This window comes from Gallinula chloropus (genome assembly GCF_964237585.1).
Source record: "Gallinula chloropus genome assembly, chromosome: 18".
NCBI lineage: Eukaryota > Metazoa > Chordata > Aves > Gruiformes > Rallidae > Gallinula > Gallinula chloropus.
Genome location: NC_140103.1, coordinates 7,185,749 through 7,198,862, shown reverse-complemented (window position 1 = coordinate 7,198,862; position 13,114 = coordinate 7,185,749). Strand labels below are relative to the sequence as shown.

Here is a 13,114-nt window from a genome sequence, read left to right as displayed (position 1 = left end):
CCACAAGGTCTTCAATTAAAGAAGCCTTTCACTTTCTCCATGTAATCATGTTTTCTACCACAAAGTGTTTACCCCCATTATTGCAAGCAGGTGGGATGCATCATAAATACTAATAAAATTTAAACATTATCTACTTCTACTATTATCTAGCTCAGCACCTTCTCCATACATAGAAGGACCTTTTCTACACAGATCTACCCTTTAGCCTGTCCAAGGGCCACTACATCCATTCTGTTCTCTCTGAGCTGCCAGGCAAGGAGCCCAATCTTTTCATTACTTCCTTCTCATATCCTGTATAAATAGCCTCAAAGATCAGCAATTTCATGTAGTTACATATATATATTAATATATACATCTATACACACACACACAAACCATGTCCAAGCAGGCGACAGTGGGAACTTTACCCCCTGATTCAGATTTGTTTTAAAGTGGGATATGAACAATCTCACACTGTCAGTCCAAAAGCACATCTAAGCATAGCTACTACTGGTTGCTTGGGAAATAGGAAAAGGACAAAGAACATAAATGCTCCATCTCTCAAGTTTAGCCTTTTAGCTACCAGCAGGCTTAAAGACTTAAAACCCTAAGTTATATTGGCATTATAAGTATCTTAATTGTGTTTAACAGATTCTTCTTCCCTTACTTGGATGGATTTTTGACCTTTATTATACATGCCTACGAGAAGTTTTACTGCTCAGTTTAACCTACACGGTCTGTACGTACCAGGAAGCTATGAGGAGACTCTTTCTCCTCTACATCACACAGAACAAAACAGATTTTTTTTTTGTCTCCTTTCTACAACCTTTTCTCCCATGTGAACAACCACTGCAGATGATAAACCACCTGCAGAATGTATGCTCTTGACTGAGGTCTTTGGCACAGGAAGAGATCTGAAGCACATACTAATGCCAAGGCGGTGGCTTTCTACCCCATCCAATACACAAAACCAAAAGAGAAAATGAAAGAGACTAGAAAAAAAACCATCCTTCACCAAGGCTTTCCAAAACAGCCTTTAAATTGTGAGCAAAGAGCACAGCTTTCTCCTCAGAGGGATATACGGCCACAAAACCCAGAAAGAGCTTAGAAGAACCACTCATTTCAAACAAGACAAAGCTACAAAAGGTAAAGCTACAGAAGCATGCTGAAAGCTGCAGACACTTGAACACATCCTGAAGACCTCGAGCCACAGCCTTTATCTGCAGCAGTCACCTCAGAGATTTCCGATTGCTTTTCCTCTCTTCAGTTTCTTTGCGCAATCACATGAACTTGAGTTAAACAATTTAAAACTCTTTACAGGGGAGTTATCCTGCAACATATGCCAACCAAACCATCGTTCAGCAGCTATATACAACTGGGTTACTCCATTTAAATAACCAATACAACTAATATGGTTTTTAAAAACCTCAAAACTGTTTTCCTTTGCATTCTAGTAAGTGCCAAAACCAGCTTTATCTACAGACGTGTCTCTAAGATACGAGACCTTTAAAACAAAGGTATTCCAAGCACACTCATACATAAAGGTAAAAGGTATTATACAGCAGCCAAGGAAATTAAAAAGCCAAATCCTGTACTAGATTAAATAAAAATAAACTTCATGCTTCCCTGAAATAGAGCAACTGCAGGCTTGCAAAGTGGTTATGTTTCCGGTGGTTGCATGAACTTCTGAGCAGAGGACGCCAACTTCTGTTTGGCAATTCAAGAGCAGCAGTTGGCTAGTCTCAATAACAAATTTTGGACTCTGTTTTTGAAAGCAATGCTTAAGAAATGGAAGTTCAAAGCACAGATAGCCAGCTGGTCACACCTCCAACACATCTGTGATGACTGACACAAGCTAAGGACCTGGCGCAGAGAGGCAACACTTCAGCCAGCGTGTTACAAACACCTGGCTGGAAACTGTCACCAAGTCTTACATAAAACCAAAAAAATCTCCTTACATTTTCATAGTCCTTCATGGTCCGAGCTCTCGTTGGTGAGACTGTCTCTTCTGCCACATCTGGTAACACTAGACATTTAAGAAGACAGAACAAGTTCAGACAGCGTAATCTCTAGGCCAGGCTCCGATTCAGAAACAGTAAAGGTGCACCAATCTAAGCACAGTAAAAATACACAGCCTTTTGGGAATGAGGGAGGCTTTTTTGCCCCTTGTTTACATGTTAGCACGAAGTAGTTAGAATCTAGATTTCTGTCTGATCTCAGGAAGTTGTCTACAAACTCCCAAAGTCCAATATCACCCACTTAAACCAAGATGTACACTGAAATTAAGCCATGTGAGGTGCCCTTTCAAGAATAAATATTCAGAACAACTACACAGGATTCCCACATTAGAGTTAAGTCCTATTAAACCATCAGAAAGCAGTTCAGACCTCTCAGTATCTCACTGGTCACAAGACAGGCCTCCCTTAGACTCAGGGAGCCCACGGGCAGAGGAAACGGCCAGTATCCACGTTCCTAAAACATAATCCCGCCTGAACACACAGGAACTTAAACTTCTGTCTGCACACACACTAACAGTCCTGTTTAACAGGGATGCATAAATTATCTCCATTCAATTCTGGGAGAGGTAAAAATTTAATTGGAACAATGAGATTGTAGCAGGTAGCTGACAACTCAGACTGACCCTCACACTAACTAAAAGAAAGCATTTCATCTTGAGTACTTCCAAAATCCTTGTGCAACTAACAGCCTTTAATAAAATAACCCAACAAATACCAGCCAGTGTTTTTTTAATTTGACATTCTAATTAATTTCACAAGACAGCTCTCCTAGAGCACGTGCAGCATACAGTAACATTATTCTGCAGCACTGGTATCTTTTCTGTATTTGCTTCTTTATATGAACAAATAAGATCTCCCTGGTGAACCATCTATTTTGAGCACAAGTCCTATGAAGAGTAGCTTAGAGAGCTGGGGCTCTTTAGTCTTGAGAAAGGAGGTGGAGGGAAGACCTTACCACTCTCTACAGTTACCTACAAGGCAGTTGCAGAGATGTCAGAGTATGCCTCTTCTCTCAGGTGACAAGCAATAGGAGAAGAGGAAATGGCTTAAAATTGCACCAGGGGAGATTTAGGTTAGATATCAGGAAGAATTTCTTTACTGAAAGGGTTGTTAAGTATTGGAACAGGCTGCCCAGGGAAGTGGTGGAGTCAGCATCCCTAGAGGAATTTAAAAGGTGTGTAGACAAAGTCCTGAAGGACATGGTTTAAAGGCAGACTAGTCAGGGTTGGGCTGTGATTGGACTCAATGATCTAAAGGGTCCCTTCCAACCCAGGTGATTCCATGATCTATACAATGAAATCAGCCAAGTTGTTGCCAGGCACATGCAGAAACAGAAGTCAATGACATACACCTCAAATTTACCTACAGAGCACTTAACACCCACAGGAGGTTTCAAAATGACGCTGCTGTGTCACCTTCCTCTAATAAGTGTTTCAAGGAAGTGCCCCACACCTGAGGACGACCGTAGCTACACAGTCACCGTACAGACAACCACAACAAACTACCACTTCTGAGCCCGGGGGCTAGATGGGAAAGCTGCTTCATGTGCTGAGAGGAAAGCTGAGCCTAGACCAGGTCTTCGGCCAGGAAGTAACTCTGCGTGGTGAGGGGGAGAGCCTGACGAGACGTGGCACCGAACTTCCCCAAAGCCAAGCCGACACAAGCGCAAGATTGCCGCGCTGGGTGCTTGAAGTATTTTAAGCCCCGGGAACCGCTGATCGCCTTACACAAGGCTCAGAGCCGCGGCGCCCGCGGGCACGGCGGGGCAGGGGCAATGCCAGCAGCTGCGGTGTCCTCACTGCCCGGGAAAACGGGCCGTGCGAGGTTGCACAGCGCGCTCTGTCCCCCACCCTTTCATGCTCGGCCTCTCGGGACCCGCACGAAGCGCCCGGCCCCCGGCAGAGGCGGGCGAGGAAGGCTCGGACCCCCGTGCCAGGCGGGGAAGCGCCGCGGAGCTCAGGCTGCCGGGGAGCCCTGACCGCCCCCTCCCCTCCCCTCCCCTCCCCATCCGGCCTTACCTTCGCCGCAGGCCGGGGCGGGCTGGGGGTCCCCGCGGGAGACGTCCGGCAGCTGGGAGACGCTGACACTGAGGAAGGAGGAGAACAGCCCTGAGGAGCCGAACACCCGAGGGGGTAAAGGGGTGTCAGCCCCCCGACACCCGCCCCGGGCCGGCAGGCCCAGCCCGGCCGCACGCACCGGTGGGGAGGGGGGCGGCGGGCCGGGCGCCTCAGCCCAGGGCCGATGCCGGCTCCGGACCCGCGACCCCGCCTGCCTACCTGTCCTCAAACGCCACCGGCAGCGTCAGGTCTTCCCCCGGCAGCGAGTCCATACTGCCGCAGGTCCCGCCGGCAGCCAAAGCCCCGGCGCCTTTGTGCGCGGCTTTGGCGGCTCCGCTGGAATTCAAACGGCCGCAATCGCTTCCGCCATCTTTGCGTCGCCGGAGGTGAAGCCGCCGAAGCCGCCGCGGAAGAGGGCGCAAAGCGGGCAGAATGGAAATTGAGGGCGAGCCGCCATGTTTGTTGAGGGCGGCGCTGTAGTTTGGCGGGCAGGTGCCATGTTGGCTGAGGGCAGAGTGGGCCGGGTTACGGTGGGAGAACGCCCCAGGCGCCATCTTGAGTGAGGGAAGCAACGGCGACGTCCGCCATGTTTTTCAAAGCGGGCCAGGTGGCGGCGTTAAGCACTCGTTATCGCTGAGGGCCCGGCCGAGGCGGGGCTGGGGCGGGCGGGCCCGGCCTGTCTTCGAGGCGCCGGCGCCCAGCTCCGAGAAACGCGCGCTTGGGCCCCAGGTTCCCGCAGAGCGCCTGGCAGAGCCGCTGGCGCCGTTTGCTCCCGGCTCCTCTGCGGCGCCAAACCGCCCCGAGCAATGACGTCAAACTGCACTCGCTGTCTGTAGCTGGCGGGCGTTAAAACGCGGGGAGCCGGCAGCCGGGACCTGGGGGGAGCAGAGGCTGGGGAGCGGCAGTCGGACGGGCTGGGCTGGGCTGACGGCGGCCGTCGCCTCCCCGGCGCAGAACCACAGCCTGCATTAGGTGGGAAGGGACCTTTAGAGCCCATCCAGTCCCACCCTGCGGTGAGCAGGGACATCATCACCGGATCAGGTTCCTCAGAGCCCCATCAAGCCTGGCCCTGGCTGACTCCAGGGATGGGGGCTCCACTGCCTGTCTGGGCAGCCTGGGCCAGGGATACACCACCCTCATACTGAAGAATTTTTTCCCAATATCCAACCTAAATCTTCTCTATTCTACACTAAAACCTAGTGTGGCCAGCAGGGCCAGGGAGGTGCCCCTGCACTCGGCATTGGTGAGGCTGCACCTCGAGTGCTGGGTCCAGTTCTGGGCTCCTCACCATAAGAAGGACATTGAGGTCCTGGAGCGAGTCCAGAGAAGGGCAGCCAGGCTGAGGAAGGGGCTGGAGGGCAAATCATACGAGGAGTGGCTGGGGGAGCTGGGGGTGTTCAGCCTGGAGAAGAGGAGGTTGAGGGAAGACTTCATCACTGCCTACAGTTACCTGACAGTAGGGTGCAGAGAGTTCACTTCAGCCAGGTGGCAGGAGATGGGACAAGGGGAGATGGCCTCAAGCTGCACCAGGGCACGGTCAGCTCAGATGTTAGGAAAACATTCTTCCCTGAAAGAGTTGTTGGGATGTGGAACAGGCTGCCCAGGGAGGAGGTGGAGTCACCATCCGTGGAGGTGTTAAAAAAAAGGGTAGATGAGGTGCTTGGTAATACAGTTTAGTAGAGGACAGGTATGCTTGGACTTGGTGATCTCAAAGGACTTTTCCAACCTTGTGATTCTGTGATGACCCCTCATCCTGTCCCTCCATGCCCTCGTGAACAGTTCTTCTCCAGCTTCCCACTGTCCCTGCCCGTGTGTCCTGTGTGGGCTGACCGCAGGAGCTGGCAGAGCCTTGGCCCTCCTGCTCCAGCTGAATTCCTTGCCACAAGCCTGCGCCTGGGACTGAAACACGTCCCTGCACCATTGTGGCTGCAGCTGAGGCGCGGTGCTAAGGCTTGTTCTCAGTGTTACCTGTAACCCAAGGGAGAGCCATTACGACAGGACACTCGCCTGATTCTCACCCACGGGTGTAGCCATGTGTGGAAGCATGGATGTGGTTTCCTCTTCATCACAGAGTGTGTCAGGTTTCACTTGCTGTCAGCTGGGCTGTCTCAATGGGATTCTTACCTGGCCAGGGAAGAGGTCACAGATAAGGGCTGACCATGGGCCACGGTAATTCTTTGGTTTTATTATTCCAAACTGCCGTGGTGCCCTGGTAGCTCCATTTTCTCCACGTACCTACACCAGCTCCACTTGCTGTTCAGAGCACATTAGAGCTGTAAGCCTGTAATGCTCTAAACTGGGGGCACTGGCTGTGGCAACCACTGATGTGTACGGTCTTGACGGGCTTCCCATCCCTTCTCCTGTTTTTCAGTTTTATATGTACAAGTGCATGATGGAGCAGCTGTCGGTGCCCCAAACTGGCAGGAAATGCCAGGCACTACTAAGCACAACTAAGCTCTTAACCTCCTCTCCTATCCAACTGGACATGCCTCATCCTTTGCATTTTGGGTCTGATGACCCTAAGAGACGTTCAGTCCCTTCGACACCCCCTCCCCATGGCCCTTTAGAGACATTTGTCACCTCATGTGACTGGGCCCCGTTTTGCAGCAGCCTTACCTTCTGCCAGGCTGAAGTTAAGTTTGCAAAATCGGGTCTGCCATATGGCACCAGGATCTGATCAGCCAGTCTGAAACGTGGTTTATGGAGCAGATCTTCCTAAAAGGAATGAGTCTGTGCCCTGAAAGGATGATACAACTTACTCTTCTCTGAGGCTACAGTAAGGCATTATGTATACCACTCCCTGCATGCCACGAGTACAGCACGAATCATTCACAGCTTGTGTGCTGTGGGCTGGCACAGCACCTCTGTGTCTGCAGAGCCACCGTGCATGTCCCCACATCCTGTTTTTCCAAAGGAAAGCAGCTGGGCCCCCCCTTGTCGAGTTTAGTGCTTCATGAAGTGGCTGTGTGATGGACAAGGGCATATAGATAGATGTACACACACAGGAGAGAAAATTTCCACCCAGTGTTTTCAACCAAGAAGCTGTGAGGGGCAGGAAGGGCTGGGCAGCATATTGTTCAGAAGCAGTTAACAACTTGCCTTGCCATAATCTGCTTAATGTTGTTTAACTTTATCTTAATTAGTAGTACATTTGGGGAGATTATGGTAAATCCTCCTCCCAGGAAGCTTTCTGATTTTGCAAGGCAGCCAGGAGAGCCTTGGCACCTCAGGAATGAAGTGCTAAAGGAAGCCTAGGAGAGAAGTGCGGTGAGTGTACTGGTGTGGGATGAACTCACCACAAAGGAGCAGGATGAAAGCCAGCTGCTCAGTGCCTGAGGCTGAGGGTGGCACAAGGAGGACAAGTGACCTGAGCACAGGTCCTCCTTGCCATAGAATCATAGACTCATAGAATGTTTGGGGTTGGAAGGGACCCCAAGGATCACAGAGCTCCACCCCCCTGCCACATGCAGGGCCACCAACCTCCAGCCTGGAGCTACACAAGGTTGCCCAGGGCCCCATCCAACCTGGCCTTGAACACCTCCAGGGACGGGGCATCCACCCCCTCTCTGGGCAGCCCGTTCCAGCCCCTCACCTCTCTCTCTGTAAAGAACTTCCCCCTAATATCTCATCTAACCCTTCCCTCCTTCAGCTTCACTCCATCCCCCTTGTCCTGCCAGTCTCTGCCCTTTAACAAGCTGATTCCCCTCCTGTTCCTCTGCTCCCTTCAGGGATGGGAAGGCTGCAATGAGGTCCCCCCACAGCCTTCTCTTCTCCAGGCTGAAGAAACCCAGCTCCCTCAGCCTCTCTTTGTAGGGGAGCTGCTCCGGCCTTTTAATCATCTTCGTGGCTCCTCTGAACCCTCTCCATCAGTCCCATCCTGCCCTCGGGTCCCTTCTCCAGGAACCCAGTCCAGCATTCAGTTACACCTCCTCCTCTTACAGTTCAGAGGAAGTTTCCTCTTAAGCTGAGCCACACACAAACTGTTCCACTAATGCAAATCAGGTCTCAATAAACTCCCCAGAATTTCACCAGCGCGACCCTTGCTCGCGTAGCTCGGGCTCAGTTGAGCAATGGAATGAACACTTAATTTTAAGTGCTTGCTTAATTGATGCTGACTTACCTCACCAAGTTCTTCACTTAATAAAGGCCCGAGAGGTAGACATAACACTGAGCAGCAAAGCCGAGCCTTTGGCAGTGGTATTTGTCTCTGCGCCAAAACTAAACCAATTTCCTAACGCTGGCAAGGGAGAAAGAAACACAAGTTTTCTGTAGGTCCTACCAGAACTGTTCAAAGCTATTGACCCCACAGGTAAGGATTTCAGAGTATCTGGTAACGTTTCCTTTGAAAGACCCTCTGCAGTCATGAAGAAAAGGCCCATATGGTATCCTCCCCCAACTCCTGTACGTTTCATTTCAGTGACTGCATCCATCTCTGACAAAACACATCTACTTGACTATTACAGACAGTAATGGGGACATACACGTCACCCATCCAGCTCCCAAACACAGTAATGAAGGTAACTGAGAGCTGGAACAGTTAATGAGCAGGTACCAGAGCTCGTGGGGCTCATGGTTACAGGGACCATCTGACACAGGGTGCCAACTGTTCCTACAGATACCTCATGGTTAAAGGTGCCTTTGTGCCATGGTTCTCATCTGATACACAGGGAGTAATGAAGGAATAATTCTCTTGAAACACATTACTGGGATGAGATCGGATCCGATCCTCCAGGTTTCAATCCAGCTCTGGTTGCTGTCAGTGGAACGCCTCCTGCTGAACTTCCACGAACAAAAAACGAATGCAAACATCCAAGTGGCATAGATACAAATTATATACATTTATTTTTATTCATTTTAAATAACATTCTTCTGTATAAATTCTGACATATATTCAAATCATACACTTTTGTTTTTTTTTAGAAATGCATTTGTAAGCATAGCCTATGCTTCGGAGACGCCTGGTTTGGATGTGAGGTAAGACTGATGGGTTTCAGTTGGGAGCAAGTAAAACTTTTAAGGCCCACGTTTTTCTTACTTTTAATTCATTCCTCTGACAGATGAAGAGCAGAGTCCTGTGGGAGCTCATTTTAAAACTTCACTTTAAAGAGAAACATATTTTTAGGATTCAATCTTGTGTTCTTTATTTAAAGGAGACTGTGCAAACTTTCTGCCACCTTTACGCTGTGTGTAGCATTTAAGATAAAGATGCAGTGGTTAACCAGCCCAGGATACCTGAAGGATGCTGAATACATCCTTTTCTCTTCCATCAGCAGCTTCCAGCATGCTAAGTTTGCTCAGCCTGGTCCAAAGGAATTATCATTCCAACAGATGATGTCTGACAGCTCCCCAGGGCGAGCGCTCTGCTCCACACAGTTATTTCTATAGTGGTTCCTAAGACTCAACATCATCTTTCCACATTAACCCAATCACACTTTTTGCATGTCTGTTGCACTCTGTGCTTACCAAATGCTCTCCTAAGTTGGAGCCATCCAGGCTGCCCCATGCCTTTGACACATCATTGCTTTTTGCCCTTTATCCACTCCAGTATATCCTCTTGCCCTCGGTTACTTGACTGTGGAGCTGAACTCACCCCATCCAGCCCAGCCGGACCCACAGAGCCCTTACGACCCTGAGGATCGTGCCTTGAGAGCTGCTTTCCCACTTTCAGCCAGCCCTCCCCTGCCTTGTCGTACCTTCTCTGTACAGCCACGTACCACGCCATCACCCGCCTTTCTCTGTGACAGCCACATCACTGTGGCCAGACGGTGCCATGCCTAGTTAGAAGGTGATGTATGGTGGCCCCAGGAAAGCCACACATGCCTGTATTGCCACATCAGCCCCCAAAGTCACCTAGATGCCTTCCCCTTGTCTTGACAGCTGCTGAGTCAGGCCACAACGCAGCCCCGTCAGTCCATTTGTGCTTCACCTGCCCAAACCTCAACACCCGGGTGGCCTTTGGTACCCTGGCACAGGTGCCTGAGCTCTGCACCTCCTCAAACACACAAGGCCAACCTAAGCTGATTTGAGATGCACCTAGCTCAGCTTCTTCCTCACCTCCCATGGGCCCGGGGACAGCTGCAAGGCTGATGGAGACAGCAAGGCAGATCTAATCCCCCACCAGCAGAGTTCAGCATGAAGCTGTTTATTCTTTCCTTGCTGAGGAACTGATGATCTTTTTATAAATGTTTCTCTGCACCAAAGGGCTGGAGATGGCTGGGCTGTTCCTGCTGAGTCATTTTGCCATCTGACAAGCATTGTCCCAGTGCCACATCCCCGCCGTGCTCCAGTCCCTGCTAAAGAACATCCTGTGCCTTCCCCTGCAGACCAAACCTCAGCAGCCGGGTCCCCCCTGCCCAGCCAAGCTTCCCATCACATCTGTGGGGACGTAACTCAGAGGTCAGAAGCAGCCCAGACACAAACACCTCCTGGCAGGGACTCAGAGGGCTCAGCATCTGAGCTCACACTCTGGCTTTGCAGATCCTCAATCTTTCTGAAGTGAAAGAAAAAGCAAAGCCTGTTCCTGTTCCAATGCAGCCTACAGTCAGGCCAGAATTTGAGGAAGAGGCGTTTTGTGGTGAAGATGAAAAGAAATACTAAAATAGTTCAGAGATATTAAAGCAAACAGTCTGCCCCTCACTTTGCCTGCAAGCATCAGCCCCAGAAGCTGCCTCTTCCTAAAAATTACCTTTCCTCCCCCTATGAAGTGACCAAGTGCAAGTGTATCACTACGTCAGCACTGCTAGAGAGTTACAACTTTTAGGAAATGTTCTATTTTGTCCTCACTCTGTTCTTTTCAAAGTTTGATGAGTAACTCCAGGACTAGCAATACCCAGCTTTTCTCCTCCAGTCCTCCCCCGTTTTAGAACTAAAAGTAGCACTGCTTGGAATGACATCATCCAAATCTATTACCTCAACTATGGGACCTCACCCAGGCCCTCAAGAAGCGACAGGAGCTCTTCCACCAGCTCAGGTCTACACACAGTATCACATTCTGCCCTCGCCATGTCCCTCGGTCACCCTTCTTACTTGCCATGCCTCATCTTTAAATCAGGCAGCAAGTCTCTGAGGCAGAAATAGCACCTCTGTGCACGTGTTTGCAGCACCCCAAAGTCTCTGGCAGTAAAAGAAGCCTCCATGCAGCACCAGAAAGCAAATAAATAATCACCACATTCTTCCAACCCTTTTTCATCTTGAGAAATACTTATTTTTGCCTGGATCTGAGGATGCATCAGGCAGCTCCTGCTGACCTTTAGCAGGTGCTTCATTTATCCTCAGCATCACACAGCACCAACACACACAGCACTGTGGCTTCAGCTCTAAGGTTGGTTATGAGTTAGGTGAAATACCTGTTTCACACCCTGCTAAAATGTAATGGGATTGATTTTCCCAGGTCAGATCTGGCAGCTCCCCGGCACAGGGAGGGCACGGTGCCTGCCGTGAGGCACACAAGGAGCTCCGCTGAGCCACTTCCCTGTGCTGTGCTGCCCTGTTAGCCGTGCTCCCTCTGCTAACAGTCTGCCAGCCTCCCAAAAAAATCAGGGGGGCTGGAAAAACCTCAGTTTCCCCATAGGTTTTCCTGACAGCTGATTCCCCACCACCACCTTGTGCTACACAAATATCCTGAAAGCATCCAACGCACCTTTTGCTTTGAAGCCTAGAAGCGCAGACCGGCTCCTGTGAGCTCTGCAGCTGAAAGCCCTTTTCACCCAAACCTGGGAGATTTTTGGCTACTGCCCTTCAAGAGGCTGTGCTCAGCCCTCCAGCAAGTCCCTCTGCCACTGCTACCATCCTTCCCGTGATGAGCAGCTGCCTCAGAAGAGCCCTGCCATCAGGATCAGGCTCTCAGTGTGTTTGCGTTGCGTGTAAAGGTTCAGAAAAGTCAGTAATGGAAGGGTACAGCTGTGATTTTTTGATCCTCATCACTGGGATTCGCTCTGTAGTTAAAAGGAACAGGGGAATCTGACAGGTGCAAGTAGGCAGCACTCACATTGTCTCTAAAAAAGAAAGTTCTTCAGTGACACTAGAAGAAAAGCTTTAAGCAGTCGGTGTTTGCCAGAGTCCCAGCTCCAACAATATTGCCATCTCATTTACAGTATTTTAAACAATCCTCTTTTTTGTTTTGTTTTTCTTTCCTGTTTAAACAACGCCACTAACCGCTGTACAATTAAAATCTAGATGATAAAATATGACTCAGGGAACAGGGAGGGGTTTGTGGGTTTCTTGTCAGGGTTTGGTGTTTGGTCGGTTGGTTTCTTTTTTTGGTTGGTTGGTTGCCTTTTTTACAAATAATTACAAATACAATCCCAAGAAGATATATTACATTTTTTTATATACAGAACACACCATTTCTATCAGGGTAGGGTATTAAGCCTAGCTTTTAGTTTTACACGGCAACCCTGAGATGTCTCGTCGTCTTCCCTTGCACAGAAACTATACAAGTTCATTAACTCCTTCTAGAATTAAAATAAAATAATTTAAAAAAAAGGATTGCTATGTTTGAATAGCATTATCACCCTGTATAAATAGAAAGGGAGAAGCTGGGTCTCCTCCCTAACTCCAATATTTTCATTATTTCTTTATTTTCCTGTTTCCCTGCCTACTGGAAACCACTAGCAGTGACTTTTCAAGTGTGCAACTCACTCCTCTACTTGCCTCTTCGTGGTGCAGCCACCAATTATTTCCCTTTTTTTTTGTTGTTTTGACCTCCTTTTCAGGCAAATTTATATCAGGAACTAATAGTAAGCCTTTACAACGGTCTGTTTCCTGAAAATCCACTGTTAATTCATACTTTTCAAACTGAAGGATGCAGACAGAAGCGTTAAGTTGGCTGGGTGTCAAGTAGCTTCCCATGAACCATGAGGCACTGCGCCCCACCGCCTCCCCCGTTAACAAAGAAAAACGACTTTAAGGGCAGCATAATCAAGTCTTTAACAACAGTGAATTCTATGGATCTTGATGGAGAACAGGACACCGGACGCATTCCATCATATTACCTGAAATTGGGATGCACTACGCTTTTCTTCCCGTTCACCTGCACGCTACAGCATGCCCAGCGTGAGA

General features: G+C 49.4%; 1 protein-coding gene across 1 annotated transcript in view; it reads right to left on the bottom strand.

The window, feature by feature from the left end:
• The window catches only part of CDK5RAP2 (CDK5 regulatory subunit associated protein 2), a gene marked incomplete at its 5' end in the record, with an annotated part of 84,338 nt that extends 80,012 nt beyond the window's left edge, over nt 1-4,326 (bottom strand). The window contains 3 exons of the mRNA XM_084272568.1: nt 1,938-2,005; nt 4,016-4,083; nt 4,274-4,326. Coding sequence (XP_084128694.1) covers nt 1,938-2,005; nt 4,016-4,083; nt 4,274-4,326 — 189 coding nt within the window. The remainder of the gene's footprint in view (nt 1-1,937; nt 2,006-4,015; nt 4,084-4,273) is intronic.
• Nucleotides 4,327-13,114: the final 8,788 nt, after the last annotated feature.